Source organism: Corylus avellana, chromosome ca4 (assembly GCF_901000735.1).
Source record: "Corylus avellana chromosome ca4, CavTom2PMs-1.0".
In the NCBI taxonomy this organism is placed as follows: Eukaryota; Viridiplantae; Streptophyta; class Magnoliopsida; order Fagales; family Betulaceae; genus Corylus; species Corylus avellana.
Window position 1 is genome coordinate 26,937,089 of NC_081544.1, and position 15,317 is coordinate 26,952,405.

General features: G+C 38.3%; 3 protein-coding genes across 4 annotated transcripts; 1 reads left to right on the plus strand and 2 right to left on the minus strand.

Annotated features, from left to right (window-relative positions):
* Nucleotides 1-182: 182 nt before the first annotated feature.
* Nucleotides 183-4,788, plus strand: LOC132179043 (uncharacterized). Of its 2 annotated transcripts, XM_059591662.1 has the most exons (9): nt 183-285; nt 658-705; nt 773-1,074; nt 1,165-1,234; nt 1,404-1,459; nt 1,573-1,648; nt 1,731-1,767; nt 4,247-4,361; nt 4,460-4,788. In XM_059591662.1, the coding sequence occupies exons 3-9, from the start codon at nt 800-802 to the stop codon at nt 4,698-4,700; spliced, it is 870 nt and encodes a 289-aa protein (XP_059447645.1). In that variant the 5' UTR covers nt 183-285; nt 658-705; nt 773-799; the 3' UTR covers nt 4,701-4,788. The 2 variants fall into 2 exon arrangements, with proteins under 2 accessions (XP_059447645.1, XP_059447644.1); XM_059591661.1 differs by lacking the exon at nt 658-705.
* On the minus strand, nt 4,686-5,998 carry LOC132179044 (uncharacterized). Its single transcript, XM_059591664.1, has 2 exons — nt 5,545-5,998; nt 4,686-5,247 (listed from the first exon to the last, which is right to left on the minus strand). The coding sequence occupies exons 1-2, from the start codon at nt 5,946-5,948 to the stop codon at nt 5,082-5,084; spliced, it is 570 nt and encodes a 189-aa protein (XP_059447647.1). The 5' UTR covers nt 5,949-5,998; the 3' UTR covers nt 4,686-5,081.
* Nucleotides 5,999-7,628: 1,630 nt separating this feature from the next.
* On the minus strand, nt 7,629-15,311 carry LOC132178646 (glutamyl-tRNA(Gln) amidotransferase subunit B, chloroplastic/mitochondrial). The gene is made up of 10 exons (XM_059591124.1): nt 15,226-15,311; nt 14,097-14,778; nt 13,570-13,779; nt 11,898-12,038; nt 11,575-11,778; nt 10,801-10,998; nt 8,882-8,950; nt 8,371-8,487; nt 8,152-8,243; nt 7,629-8,048 (listed from the first exon to the last, which is right to left on the minus strand). Exons 2-9 carry the CDS (start codon nt 14,733-14,735, stop codon nt 8,163-8,165), a joined length of 1,659 nt encoding a protein of 552 aa, XP_059447107.1. The 5' UTR covers nt 14,736-14,778; nt 15,226-15,311; the 3' UTR covers nt 7,629-8,048; nt 8,152-8,162.
* Between the last annotated feature and the right edge of the window lie 6 nt (nt 15,312-15,317).

The window sequence follows — 15,317 nt, forward strand, 5'->3', positions numbered from 1 at the left end:
AAAAAAGAAAAAAAAAAGGGGGGGTAAAGAGACAAGAGATGGTGGAAAAATGGTGGGTAGAAATATTTAGTGATTTTTTGTTTTTACAGAAACAGGTTGGATTTCATCCAACCCATGCGGGGCGGGCAGGTTTCGGGTAGAAATTTTGGGCCACCCCGCAAATAACCTAATCTCGAAAAAAAAAAAACCTGCACAACGCACTTTCACTTTCATCTTCTTAACGCAGCCGGCAGCCACGCACACAGTCCCTCCGGCCGCAACGTCCAGCCTGCCGTCCCGGACTAGGTATCTCTCTCTTTCATCCTAACCCCTTTTTCTTGTCTTCTCCACCTCCTTTGCCCCCCTCTCTGTGTAAAACTTTCTCTCACTTCCCCTCGGATTCTCGCTCAATTTTCTCCCCCTCCAAACATGGTGTGGGACGATTTGTATATCACCGTGCCAAGCTTCTTCAAGTGCCCGATTTCACTTGACGTGATGAAGTCCCCATTGAGAAATACAACGATTTTGTCCATTTTGATACCTTTAGAATCAGAATGGATAAATTTGTCAAATGTTTATGTTATTTAGTACGTGAGAAATATATATATATATATATATATATAAGCGTTTTATAAGCGTTTTTCACGTGACGCTCTCACAAAACGGACATTCTTCAAGTGACAGGGAAAAGTGCGTTTCACCAAGTACCGCTACAAAAGCACCACGGTGCGTTTCGTTCAATTTTGTTGCTCTTCTTTTGAAATCTCGTTTTATTTTTTCACATTTTTTTCAGGTAATTGCGAAAGGTGGTGAGATCTGGATGGACAAGGTAGTGGAGGCAGTGGAGAAGGTGAAGAAGGACTGGGACGAAGCGTATAGTCGGACCCAAGAGCATATTAAGGCGATCGAAGAGTACGGGAAATCCAGGGAGGAGAGGAATTCACTGCCGAGATTGAACGGGCTCGCGCAGGACGGCTTGGCTTTTCTCTCTGCGCTCCAATTCAATCTCGATCTTCTTGCGCCACAGTTGCCCTCCGATCATGAAGTCCAATCAGCAACGGCTTTGCTCCACTCTTGGAAGAACCAATCCCATAAGTACAATTTCCCTCGTTTATTAATTTTCTTCTAATGGATTTTTCATATATGAATAGTTTCGTGATTTTCGATCATGGGCTTTGTTTGCAGTTTGCGATTGAGTCTGAGGAATGCCAATTTGCAGGCAAAGGCTAACATGAGGAAAGCTGCTCAAGAAGAGGTAATCATTTCCATATTAAATTACGCTGATAAAATTTTAGTCATTAAAAACGATCGTTTCTCTGGTACCCATATTTAACATTTCTCATTTTGTGAAAATTTTGCAATTATTGACATATGGCAATGCTTATGAGAGAGGCTGTGATTTCATGTGGTTTTGTTAATTGCAGAGAGAACTACTTTTGGGTGGAGGTGAAGAGTCCACAATTCGCAGGCGCAACTTGCAGTAAGTATTGGTGATTTATATCCGTGCGGTCATTGTAATTTATGGCAAGTTTTATGAACATGAACAAAATAGTCACTATTCTTAACTTGGGTTTGTTAATACACGTCGTTCAGGACAAAAGCTGGAATGACATCTGCTGCTGAAAGCATCACTGACAGCCTTCGCCGTACTCGCCAATTGATGGTTCAGGTTAGTGGCAATTATTGCTTCTTGTTTTGTTTTGAATGGGATGCACAATTAATTTATTTTTTGAATCTCTATGTCCTTATAGGAGGTGGAAAGAAGTGCTGGCACACTTGTGGCTGTCGGTAGGTCGTCTTATTCCAACATCTTATATAAAGTTATTGTTGTTTAATTATAACAGAACTGCATTGGATATGATCCCTCTTCTTCTTCTTCTTTTTTATTGGATTTGATCTTTCTTCCATCATAATTTCTTGTATTTTACAAACTCAGTTTGGATACTGTTTTTAATACTAAAGGAATCAAAGTATTATGGAATTATTTTTATATGACTGCACGACTTAGTAAAAAATGTCAAAATTACTTTAACCCATTGATCAGTGAGGAAAACAAATCTTCCAATGGATGCGATCCATTTGAATCTGCAGTGAAATGTTTATTCCTTGTCACAAGGAGATGGTGCTGGCTCTCTTTGGTATCTGGTCAACTCTTCCTTTTCATTGTTAAATCATATTTCAAAATGAATCACCTAGATTTCGTTCTTTGGAGTTCATGTAGTGACTCAGAAGAAGGAGATGGCGGATGGTCTTTGTGAGCTGGATATGATTGCAGAGGAAAGACCTTTAAATGAAAGATGAAATGTTGAGGAAGAAAGATATCTCTAGAGAGTTGGAGAGGAGTGTCATTCTTGAAGAAATTGCATGACTATAGTGTGATTTTCCATTCTCATTAATAGATCTCCATCTGGTTTCTTTAGTAGTTCTCGTGAATTAAGACAAGGAGATCCATTGTCTCCTTTATTGTTTATGGTTGTTACGGAATCATTAAGTAGGATACTTTCTTTTACTGTGGACAGTGAGTTTTGATGGGATAAAGGAATCATGAGGAGATGATAGTGTCGCATTTATTGTTAGCAAATGATACATTGATTAAGATAGGTTGGCGTGGTGGAAGAGGCTTTATCTAAGGAATGTTGGTTGACATTGATTAAAAAAAAATACTCAATGAGTTTAAGTTTCATTTAGTGAAGTGGTCGAAAATATGTACTCCGATAACTTCAGGGGGTCTGGGGGTGAAAAATCTGATTTAGTTTAACTGAGCCCTTCTAGGTAAGTACTTGTGGTGGTATGCTATGGTGATGGAGGTTATGTGGAGATCGGTGGTGGCCACTAAGTATGATAGCTTGAGGGGAGGTTGGTGTTCAAAGGAGGTTGTAAGGCCCTATGGTGTGTGAGTGTGGAAATGTATAAGGAGGGGGTGTGAAGGTTTTTCTAAATCTGTTAGATATGAGGTGGGAGATGGATCTATGGTGCGTTATTTGCATGATTTATGGTGTGTGGAGCAGCCTCTAAATCTTTCCTATCTAGAATTACTCAATGTTGCACGTTGTAAGGATGCTTGGGTAGTGGATCATATGCAGTTTCAGAATGGAAATATTCATTGAAATATTTTCTTTACAAGACCTGTGTATCATTGGGATGTGGAAGTAATCTTTGCTTTCTTTCAGTTATTGTATTATCAAAGAGTAAGGCAAGGAGTTGAGGATAAAATCTGCTAGATTCCTTCTAAAAGGAAATTGTTTGAAGTGAATACTTCATGTGTTATCTACTCCGGTAAGTTACCCTTTTTCTTGGAAGAGTATTTAGAAAGTTGACTCTCTCAAAAGTGGCACTTTGTGTTGATGGCGGCTTTAGAGAGAGTTGGTGAGTTGGAGTGGACAAATGGTACACTGTACTGCTTTAGAAATGTGGAGGTTGACTCTTTTGTGTTTAATATAGCGTATTTGCACAAAGTGGAACACCAATGATCTTTGAAGATAGTGAGACTGTGATATTAGAGTTGAAAAGATGTTCCAATCCCTTTACACATATATGAAAGTATTTCTTAAATCATGTTTCCTATCAAATGAGAAAGGACATAAGGAGGACATGGTATTTGGCTTTGATGGAATAGATAACAAGTGTGGTGAACCTATTCAAAAAACAAAAAGGAAGAAAAAAGTGTGAGGAGCCCCCTAAATTTGTGTATCTAGATGATAATGACTTTGATTTTGGTTTGTAGTTCAGATCTAGTGATGGGTTCACAGTTTGATAAGAATGTTATCCTTTCTCTAGCTTTCTATGATCAACTACTACTTGTCTGTGATTTAAAGTTTGACGCTGTGTGATTATGTCTACAGTTGAAACACCATCTTCTCACCTTCATTTTCACAGCCTCATCTAGTGATCAAGCATGAGTAACTGGGAGATTATGTGCCAAGATAATAGAATAAGGCTTCTTTATTATAGCCACTGGGCAGAGACATCATTATATAGGCTTCACCTATAGGGGTGGCACCTAGTTTCTTTTATATCCATGTGACCAAGTTTTCTGCAATTTTGTCTGCTCGGGGCTTCCCCAATGATTTATCATGCGATGCTGCTTCTTTTGGTTCGCTGCTATACAAGATGCATATTTATAGGAATTTTTTAGTCAGATTTCTATGAAATAATATTACTTGCAACTTCAACAAAGTACTGACGTAGTCCATAACATGATTATACAATAACTTTGGACATTAATTCTTTTTGTATTTTGTTTGGCAAATATGGCTTGGATCTATAGAGGAATCAACAGGAGTGTTAAAGAAGTCTGAAAGTGAATATAAAGGGCACCGCTCATTGTTGATGCGAACCCGAAACCTACTCTCCACAATGAAACGTCAAGATGTCTTGGACAAGTAAAGAAGATTTTTGTTTTTTTTTTTTTTCATTCTTTCCTGATGACTAGTTATCTTTATTTTTGCACATATTTATGCCATCTCTTTTATTTGAACAGGTTGATACTTGCAGTTGGAGTATTCTTGTTCTCATGTGCTGTTCTTTATGTTGTCTCAAAGCGCATTGGAATACTGAAGTTGCAGAGAACGGTTACTGCCGCCATAAAGGCTGGTTTGGTGGGACAAGCAGAGATCGGACGCAGGCCTGTTGCAGATGGTGTAAATCTTGGCCAGGTCCATGAAGATGCAGTTCATAAGGTGGATGTTCCTTTTGAAAGACCTATGCGTGATGAACTCTAAAGTTCTTTTCTTGACCCCGTGTCTGTCATGGCTCTTAAGCTATATATGTCAATGTCATGCAATATCATATAATCAATTTTTTTCTTCATTCCTTGATAGTTGTCTGTTTTCTATTTGGTTTTCTTCTTTTAATCGTAAAATAAAATGCTTCATTGTACAAATGCGACCAAAACTACTTATGTACAATCTTTGTTCATCAAGTGTAAAGAAAATCATACATAGCTGAGAAAAGACAACAGAAGATGTCTTAATTTGAAAGTGCACTAAATCTAGTACATAGCTGATTTGGCAAACGCAAAGCAGTCTAATTGGTCTGTTTCTGGTGTCCCAACAAAAACGAGTGAATCAATCGAGCCGAGTCGGATAGATGATGAGGTGGTTTTATGCCAGGAGCCAGAAATTTTTGTGGGTTTTTGTATTGAGAAGAAAGCCTGCATTTTGGCCCTTTTTCTGTACACCAACACAGGTGCACTTGCTGTTCTCAATCAAATACTCTGCTGTGTCTATCCCTTTAGTCCCTCTCAGAGACCCTCCCTGCCGCCTACATCTGTTGGTGCAGAAAGACATACCATATACCATTACGAAAATCCAAAAGCACTTTAATAAAATATAATTAACAAAAAAAAAAACACTTTCAGTGGTATTCTTTTTGCCAATTTTATATGCAAGTAAAGAAACACAAATTATTTCTGAGGAATTCCCTTCTTGCAGGGAACAAGTTTTTTGGTGCTAAAAGAGAGAAACATGGGTTGACATTTACCATTACTCTTTTCTCTCGAACAGCATTGTACAAGCAAGCAACGTGCAAAAACTTAAAAGATTGTAGCTAAAAAAAAAAACTCACCCTAAAATGGCTGTTGAGAGACTTCGCCGCTGCCCTATAACTATGAGATCGATCCCGAGTATGATGCTTCGGAAAAGAATAACGCTAGCCTTGTCCTTGCCTTCCATTTCCATCCTCTCTACACTAACGGGCAATTTGGGCTGAGCAGCCTTGCATGCATGCTTCATTTCTTCAAGAAAATCCACATCCCCTCCTCCTCCACCTCCATCCGAGGAGCCTACACTCGGCCTTCTAAGGAACGTAGAGAATGTGTTTCGCCACGAGTTTGGGTTTTCAACGTGGAGGAGAATCAATTCATCTTGCTCAAGCACCGCATGGGAAAGAGCGTATTGTAGTGCAACAGCCGACTCACGGGTTGGCTCTGCCACCACCATTACCTTCCGCGGAGAGGTCCCGCCTTGCATGGTCCGTCACCTCCAACCAACCAACCAATTGCCTGCCTGCCTGCCACCACAAGCACAAGTAAGGCTTTCAATGGAGGGTAGAAGAAGAAAAGTAAAATATAAGACGGTACTGGTCATTTTGTTATGTGTACGTTTATCCAGAAGGACAACTATTAACAAACAAATTGTCAGCTTTCATTATGTGATTAACACAATTAATTTAGGGCTGCTTTGGTTGTTCCATGCTAAAATTGGGGGTTGGATGTTTGTTTTTGGAAGCATTCCATCCTCGAGACTCGGTCACCTGCCAGCAAAGCTCAAAAACGGGCCGGGAAGGGTTTTGTCTCATCAAACAAAAAAAAAAAAAACACTTTCTTCTTCTTTACTTTCAAAACCCAACCCACCAGCATGTAAAACCTTTTCACCAAGTTGTCCCATTGTCTCCTGAGTTTTGGGTTTGGTGACAAATGAGGTCCAACTTTCTAATTTTAACAATTAAAATATTTCAGTTTTTAGCATTTGACAAATGAGAAATCCTATTTTGCATTTTCTCAGTTAGTTGATGTAATATGGTCAATTTACTCTTACATCAATCTTAATTAAATAGAAAAATAAAATTAATGATGAATTGAGCATGTCACATCAGTTAAGTATGTTGGGAGAATGTTGAAAGAATAGACAATAGCTTTCTTTTAATAGGCTATTATTAAGTTTTGCTTTTTGTCCAACTTTTAATGGGAGAAAATGTCAAATGTCCTCTTTTCAGGTAAACCCAATGAAAAAAACTTACCACGTGGACTCCACCTCGTTGTCCACCATGTCATATATATGCATTGAGTGCAACTTCTATGAGGTTGTGGCACAAAATGATATGTTTGTGCCACAAATCAGAAGTTGTCACATAAGCTTATCATATCAAACTTAAGCTTAGGAAAAAAACCACAACCACACTTGATCATACCAAATCTGATTTAAAAAAATAAAAAATAAAAAATTAGAAGGACAACCACCCAAGTGGGGGAGGGGAAGCCATCCCAGAGGGAGGTGGGGGCGGCTCACCACCACCCCCACCCATCACGCCACCCCCATGGCCCTGAGGTGGCAGGGGTGGCTCGCGGACCACCCCCGCCCATCTTGGGTGGCACCTCTAACTTGGGTGACTGCAAACTTCTCTTAATTTTTTTTTTTTTTTTAATAATTAAAAAAGAGCAGGCCGAGAAGACCAATTGTGGTTATTCTACTTGGGTGTGACCATAGTAATACCTACCCGCTAGGAGCCACACAAGAGGGGCTTAAACGGTGAAAACCGCAAGCGCTCCCTCAAATCCGACTGAGCCATAACCTGACTCAGCCCCACTAGAGCATCAATAGGAACCAAGATGACTAATACTAATCAGGCATATGTGAAAATTCTCTATTGCAGAGATTCGAACCCACATCTTAGTATATGCCTAACCACTTTGGAAACCACCGTTGGGCCATTGAACAATGATCCCTATTGAAGTTATTCTCATATGCATTATGCGCGTGCGCGGGGGGAGAGGGGTGAAGAGGTCTATTACTTCGCCCATCTCCACGAGAATTGCCAAGCAAATTGGGAATCTCTCCTCTCTCTTAGAATTGCAAACATTTCTCATGTCATCATTAATAGTCATTTTCATAGAAATTGCTATTTTCAATAATAGTGTGCAACCAAACAAATAAAGGAATAACCATTCCATTTCAGTAGTCAAGTATGCGTGCCAAACGTACCTTAACCAAACCTTTCTTTCAAATTATGAAGATCAGGTGAAAGGAATGAAAGTTCAAAGTCAAGAATGGCTTGAATTCTTACAATATATACATAAATATCATAAGTGCTTACAGTCACTATTAATCTATCCCACTATGGAAAGTCAGTCAGGTGAGCGTAGAATATATATGTGACAAGGGAAGTAATTGGCCCCATTTCCGTTCCGTGTTCGCACTGGACAAGTAAAACTGTAAGCCGCCATGAAGTATTGTGAGTTCAGAATTAATTCATCAGTAGGCAAAGATATATTAACTCATTGGGCTGCCGTTGGATCACTGGGATGCGTCGCCTAGCAAGACCCAAGGAAATACCAGCTTTTATGATGGAACCTGGCAAGAGTTATGGAAGGATTAATGATTCGTTTCTTCTTCTTCTTTATTTTTATTTTTATTTTTATTTTTTGTTTCTGTAGAAAACAATGTAGATACCCACCTACAAAATCATCAGTTTTTGGAATTTAATTTCTCCAAAAGGATCTTGTTTAGAAGACCGGGATTCGCTTTACCTTTTGATACTTTCATTACCTGCATATGCCAAAATATACAGGATCATCTTGCTAAAGTACAGAGGAAAAATATTAACAACATAACCAAGGGAGAAAATAGAAAACAAGTTTCTTATTAAGCCCCACAATTTTATTTTATTTTTTACCTGGCCAGCAAAATAGCCTTGTAGTTTTGTCTTGCCACCACGATATTGCTCCAGCTGTTTTGGGTTCTCTGCAAGGACTTCATCTACCATTTTCTCAATCTCCAGAGGATCTACTATCTGTTATTTTCAAAACCATGAGACCCCTTGACACAATTTTCTACTAAACCAAACTATAATCATCACGATCATACAAATAATGTTTCAATCATTTTAGTGGTGGCATAAACCGTCTCTCTCATAGGACATTAGTTAATGCAACTAGTCCCACATTTAAAGATATTTGATGCCCCCAGCTGCTTGGGAAGCTTGGGCTTGGCTTAGAGAATAACTCATTCAGGCATTTTCAACTGAGGCCTGTTCAAATTTAGGCATCTTATAAAAGCATTTCATGGCAAACGTATGGGAGATAAATTTGTTAAAGCCATAACAAACAATAGAGAGCATCATTTTTCATATATCTTACCATTTGAAAAGACTTATATCTATATAAGCTCCTAACTAAATTACTTACCTGAACCAAATCCTTTTCTTTTATTAGTCCCTTGACGGTTCCACCTTTGGCTAGTAGTTCAAACAATATCTGCAAATTATAATTTATATGATGAGAATCTAAGAAATAAAAAGAACAGTAAAGTACACCCAAAGAAGAATAGACCTACTGCAAGACTAGCATAAGGTCATTCTTCCTTTTCCATTCATCTAGAGAAGGCCTAGATCATGTTTACTGGGAGTTCTTACTATACTTATTGAGGAGGTGTGGTTTTGGGGAAAAATGGCATAATTGGATAACACATTATATTTCTTCAGATTGTTTTTCTGTTTTGGTTAATGGCACTCCTTCTAGGTTCTTCAGTAGTTCTCGTGGTTTGAGACAGGATAATCCTTTGTCTCCTTTGCTTTTTGTCACTCTGAGTAAAATGTTATCCACTAGTATAGATGGGGTATTCTTTCAGGCTTTTCTGTGGGATCTAGGAACACTGAAAGCTACTTTTTTGCTTGGACAGCCACCTTGGGGAAGATCTTTACCATGGATAACCTTAGAAAACTACATGTTATTGTGGTTGACCAGTGTTGTATGTGTAAGAGGAGTGAGGGGTCTATGGAGCATCTTCTTCTCCGTTATAAGATTGCCCATGCCTTGTGAAGTGCTAATTTCAGTAGTGTTGGGTTAGCTGTCATGCTCAGAAGAGTAGTAGACTTTTTTGCTTGTTGGAGAGGGTTGGGAGGCAGTCCTCAGAGCGCAGTAGTGTGGAAAATGGTTTCGTCCTGCCATTTGTGGTGTCTTTAGAGGGAAATAAATTATCAAAGTTGTGAACATTGTGAGAGGACGTGGTCAAACTTAAGTCTTTCTTTTTCAAAACTCTTTACTACTGGTCAACTGCTTTAGATCTTAATTGGCTTAGTTTTCATGATTTTCTTAACTAGTCCTCTCTTTCTAGCTACATGTTTCACCTGTATACTCGATCTATATAGACTATACTTAAGTTACCCTTTTTTACTTATAAAAAATATAAATAAATAAATAAAAAGTTAATATAACATCATTCCCCAGAAAGGACAATTGAAAAATCTAGACCTGCAGAAACCCCACAACCCTGGACAACAGTTGAATTATCTCATTGGTAAAGTATCATAAGGTCCCAATGTGCTATTGAAAAGTTTTAAAACTTATGCCGCATTGCGTGCAGCAACAAGATCTTAACCTTGCCACCTTGGGTAGCCTTGCAATTTGTTAGTTAAAGCTCCCTGCTGCATGCTATTAAAAGCCTGCTATAAGCTAGTATTAGATGATAATTTACCTGCTTATATTGGTATACAGGCTCTTCTTACCAATAATATTAGCAGAGGGCACGGAGGGGAGGGGAGGAAAAACAAAAAAGAAAATATATTATACTGATGAGAATGTTGAAAAGGCAAGCATATAAAAACTTCAGTCAATTATTATTATTATTTTTTGATAAGTAATCAGCAGACTTTATTAAAAGCGTAGGCGTCCCAAAGTACACTGGAAGTATACAAAGAAAATCACCTAACTAGAAGGGGAAAAACGTACAAGAAAATCATCAAAGCTAATCGACACCGAAAAGACAAACGCTACAGTCCAAAGATATAAAGTATGGAAACAATAGGATAAAATGTCCTCAAAGGACCTCTCCTAGTCCTCGAAACACCTATTATTTCTCTCTCTCCATAAACACCAAAAAAAAAAAGTAGGCACCATCTTCCAGACCGCAGCACTCCCCTCCCCCCCCTACTACTTCAGTCAATTGACAAGACCAAAAGAAAAAAAAAGGAAGAACAAATACAAAGTATATTTTACAAACAAGTGAACCAAGTATATCTAGACACTAGAGATACAGTGGTCAAATAGGAAATCAAGGTTGTGTGAATACAAAATAGGAAGTGTTACTGCCAGAAGCAAACTCTTACCTCTTTCCCAATCTTCCCGCTAATGGTCCCACCTTTTATGGAAGCTATCAACTCGGCCAGCTCCTGGGGAACTAACTTAATCTCATTTATGGTCAACTTTTCATTTTTCATATAGGCAGCAATATCACCCATTATCCAATTGGCAGCTAGCTTCACGTCAGCTTCCTTTGCAATAGTTGCATCGAAAAATTGTGCAACCTAAGACATTCATTCAGCAAAAGAGCCATATCTCAGAACATTCTAGCATGATATATGTCCCAAACAATACTGGAAAGCAACAGAAACATGGTTACATAAGGCATACAAGAATTCTGCTTTCAGGCTTGCCTTTGAAGCAAGGCTAACCAAAATGCCTTGAGGCACAGCATTAGAGGCTTAAATGACCCTGGCCACACCTCAAACGGTGAGACACTCAAGATGCAGAAGTCAGATCCTTGAAGCTTGTGATATACAACTGAAGTGCATCAAATATTGTGGGGTTCGATCTCTTTGTTTCAATTGTTGTTTTAAATACATAGCGAATTGTGAGGACCTTGGGCACGCTTTTACATTGACGATTATGTAAGATATCTGTAGGTTAACCCAAATTTGGCCTTTCTAAGTAGGCAATATGAATTTGGTGTTAAGTTTTCTACCCTTCTCTTTTCTTCTTTTTCTCTCTTTTTTGGTTGGCCTTTACCTTCAAAATTTCAGAATTTGTAAAGTAAAAACTTTCAAATACCAATTGAGCAATACCTAGCCAGTAAAAAATTCTATGGGATGAAGAGTACTCACATTAATGTCATTTGCAAGGAGAAGAACATCCTGCATGCTTAGGCCCATCTTCTCATATCTCCGACGCTTCACTTCAGGAGCTTCTGGCAATGAATCACGAATACTATCGACATATTCTTTAGTGAGGATAACTCCTGGAAGGTCTGGTTCTGGGAAATATCGATAATCAGCAAGGCCTTCCTTTTTCCTCATTGTGACTGTTTTCTAAACAGTGTAACAAAGGTTAATGGAGCACATAAATAGACACAAAATGACCAAGTGAACCATATATCTAGTACTTGTTCAATTAGATTACTAGAATAAAAGCAAGATGTAACAATTACCTGAGCGCCTTCTTCCCAGAGACGAGTTTCCAGTGTAATTTGATCACCCTGGCCTTGGCTATGAAGAAGCACCTGCCTCGAAATTTCAAAATCAATGGACCTGCTAACTGATGAGAAAGAATTCAAATTTTTTATCTCAACCTGCCAAGACAAATGTGATTAGATTAGGTGCTGCTAATAAACACAAACACCAAACAGAAAAAAAAAAAAGAAAAAAAAAAAAAAAGAAAAAAAAGAAGCCATTGCATTTTGCTGTAATGCATCCATTAGCACATCCATCTTTTAAAGCACTGTAATCACTCCAAAATTAAAGTGCTAAATTCATCACAGTCGGACAAGAACAATTAGGCAGTAGAAAGTTCTTGAGGTTACCAGTAACTAATTACCCATTTAAGAGGAGCTTGAATAGGAGGTCAAAGCAATTTAGGAACCCATGAGTTAGATTTTATTTTATTTTATTTATTATTATTATTTTTTTATAACGAGGAATCCCTCTAAGGTAGGGCCACTTCAAGTATTCACCCCTGTTAGGTAAACCTCGGACTCGTGTAAAGCACCCCCGCCATACGGATCGGGTAATACTCCAGCTTCGTCGATGGGCTGGCCCCAAGGAATTGTTTGCACCCAAGGAGATTCTAACCTTAGACCTCATGGATTATTACAAAGACCAAAGCTCTTATCACTTGAGCCAACCCCTTAGGGTTAAAAAAGAGAATACTATGCCCACAGTGGGGCTCGAACCCACGACCACAAGGTTAAGAGCCTTGCATTGGTACCCATGAGTTGGATAATTCTTCACATTTTCTTTTCTTTTGAGAAAGGGTGTCAATATTCCATACAATGGATTTGGTTTTTTAAGCACATATTGGACATAAATTCCTGATTCAAAAATTATGAACAGAAATTCCCTCCTTTTTTCACTAGTAGAAATAACTCCTACTTCACGGGTACTGTAAAGGTTTCAACCCATGAACAAAACCTCCACCCGTTAATTATGAGGAAGGATATTCAATAGGGCCCAACGACCATTGGCAATTTAACTCCCTCTCCCCACAAGAAATAATAAACCTCCAAAATTTGATGTGAGATTTAAGGTTTTGAATTTAGTTTACAATAAATATCATTGAGGTTTGATAACAATACTTTCTTCTCTTTATTCAACTACTAATTTGTCCACGTACCACTCAATCAACATCATCTAAATTTGGTCAAGTGTCAGAACTGTTTTTTCATGTGAAAACTAGCACCATTTACGCATAGACCTTCTCTGGATACCCTTTATCAAAGAAATTTAACAAGAAGGGAACTTTGTTTCTATATTAAGATAAACAAAAACAAGTGAGGAAATAATACTACTCCCACTTCAGATTTCCCTATTGCTGTATGCTTGGTTTCAAAACTCTCTCAATCTTTCATTAAACACAATCTACCAATCTTTTTCATGAGCGCTGTAGCCTCCTTTTATTGCTATAGCTGAAATATTAACAGATTATAATGATAACATGATATTGCGATAATCATAAGCACTAACAATCTCCAAATATTTTTGTAATGCAAGTTGACAAAAAAAAGCTTCTTTCACACATCAGAACATTTTAACGATTAATTTCTTCAGTTTTTCTAGTTGCTAGGAAAAAAAAAGAAAAAAAAAGAATGAGATGAAGGAACTCACCTTGGTCCCAAACTGTGACTGCCCAATTGGGCGAACTGAGACATTCACATCACAACGAAGTGAACCTTCTTGCATATTGCCATTACTCACTCCCAAATACCGAACTAACCTTTGCAGTTCTGCTGCATATTCTGCAGCTTCAATACCAGTTCTCATATCAGGTTCAGAAACAATCTCAAGTAAGGGCACCCCTGCTCTATTTAAATCAACCTGCAACAAAATCATAGTATCAACAAACATCATATTTGCCAACTACAGCTCTCTTCTAATGAAAAGGAGACATATCACAAACAAATTTTCCTTTTGAAATGCATGCTAACTGATAAGTACTACTAGATAATAATATGACAATAAATTGTAGAATTACTGTGCTTATAGAATCAACTGAACCCACAAATCTGATCGAACCATGAAAATAAAAATGCCATAAATAGATGAAATCAAGAAACATATATTCTTGAAAAGAAAGGGAGAATATAGTTTAATCCACAGTAAAAAGTGGTACAGTATTTAGGCAACAGGGCAGCAGTAATTTCCTCTGAATAACTTCCATTTTCTGAATGAAGTAGCTTCCCTGCATCTTCTTCCATGTGAACCCTAGTAACGCCAAATCTCCTATGCCCACCGCCAAACTCCACCGGAAGATCCACATCAACGTAGCCGCCAGTTGCAATAGGAACATCAAACTGAGATATTTGGTAGCCCTTTGGAAGGTCGGGGTAAAAGTACTGTTTCCTATCAAACTTTGAGTTGAAAGACAACTTGCAATTGAGAGCAAGACCCACTTTCACAGCAAACTCAATGACCTTCGAGTTCAAAACCGGTAAAGCACCAGGTAGACCCATGCAAATGGGGCAAACACTGGTGTTTGGTAGAGACCCATAATTGGAGGGGCAACTACAGAAGGCTTTGGTGTGAGTGTTGAGCTGGACATGGGTTTCTATACCAATGATTGCTTCATAATCTTTTGAGATTTTGTCAATTGTTTTGGTCCGAGTACGAGGTGGAACTTTGATGTGGGGCTTTTGCTTTTCTTGCGTGGCTGTTTGGGCTTCTGTGCCTTTCATTGTGCAATATAAAACACCATTCTTTCTTCTAAACAATGCAGTTGGGCATAGCAACAAAGGGTGGTTTTGAATGCTTCTAAAAAATGTGGAAGCCATCATGGTACTAGGTCAATCAACCTATCAAACAAGACAAAGGCTGTGTCTGCGAAGCATTAAACAAGGCACTGATAAGCGAAAAAGATACTTAAAAAAAAAAAAAAAAAAAAGACAGACAGCAAGAAAGAAAGAAAGAAGGAAGCTTAAATGAAACTTCAAATTAGAACCAAAATCAATCAGAAGAACTAAAACAGTTGAGCACCCAGATGATATCTTCATGCTCAAAACTTGAAAATCAGTCAAAATCATAAAAATAAAAAATGAAAGATTCTGAGGCCCGGACAGAAATATTTGCACAAGTAGCAGTAAAGTTTCCAGCAAGAAACCTAAAAAGAATTGATTTTGAAGGGTGCCCAGAAAAGATTTCAATGTCAAACTAGTGAAGAATAGGCAAAAAATAAACGTAGTACATTGGGATTACAATACATAGTGCAGAGTTCAACGAATTCAAAAAAGAATCGGAAAGAACAGAGTGAGAGGGACCATATCTGACCTTCTCGAGCAGGAGAGAGAGACCCAAAGAGCTTAAGAGCCTACCAACAGACATCCATATGAATGTTATCAGGTGCACGACACGACCTTGTA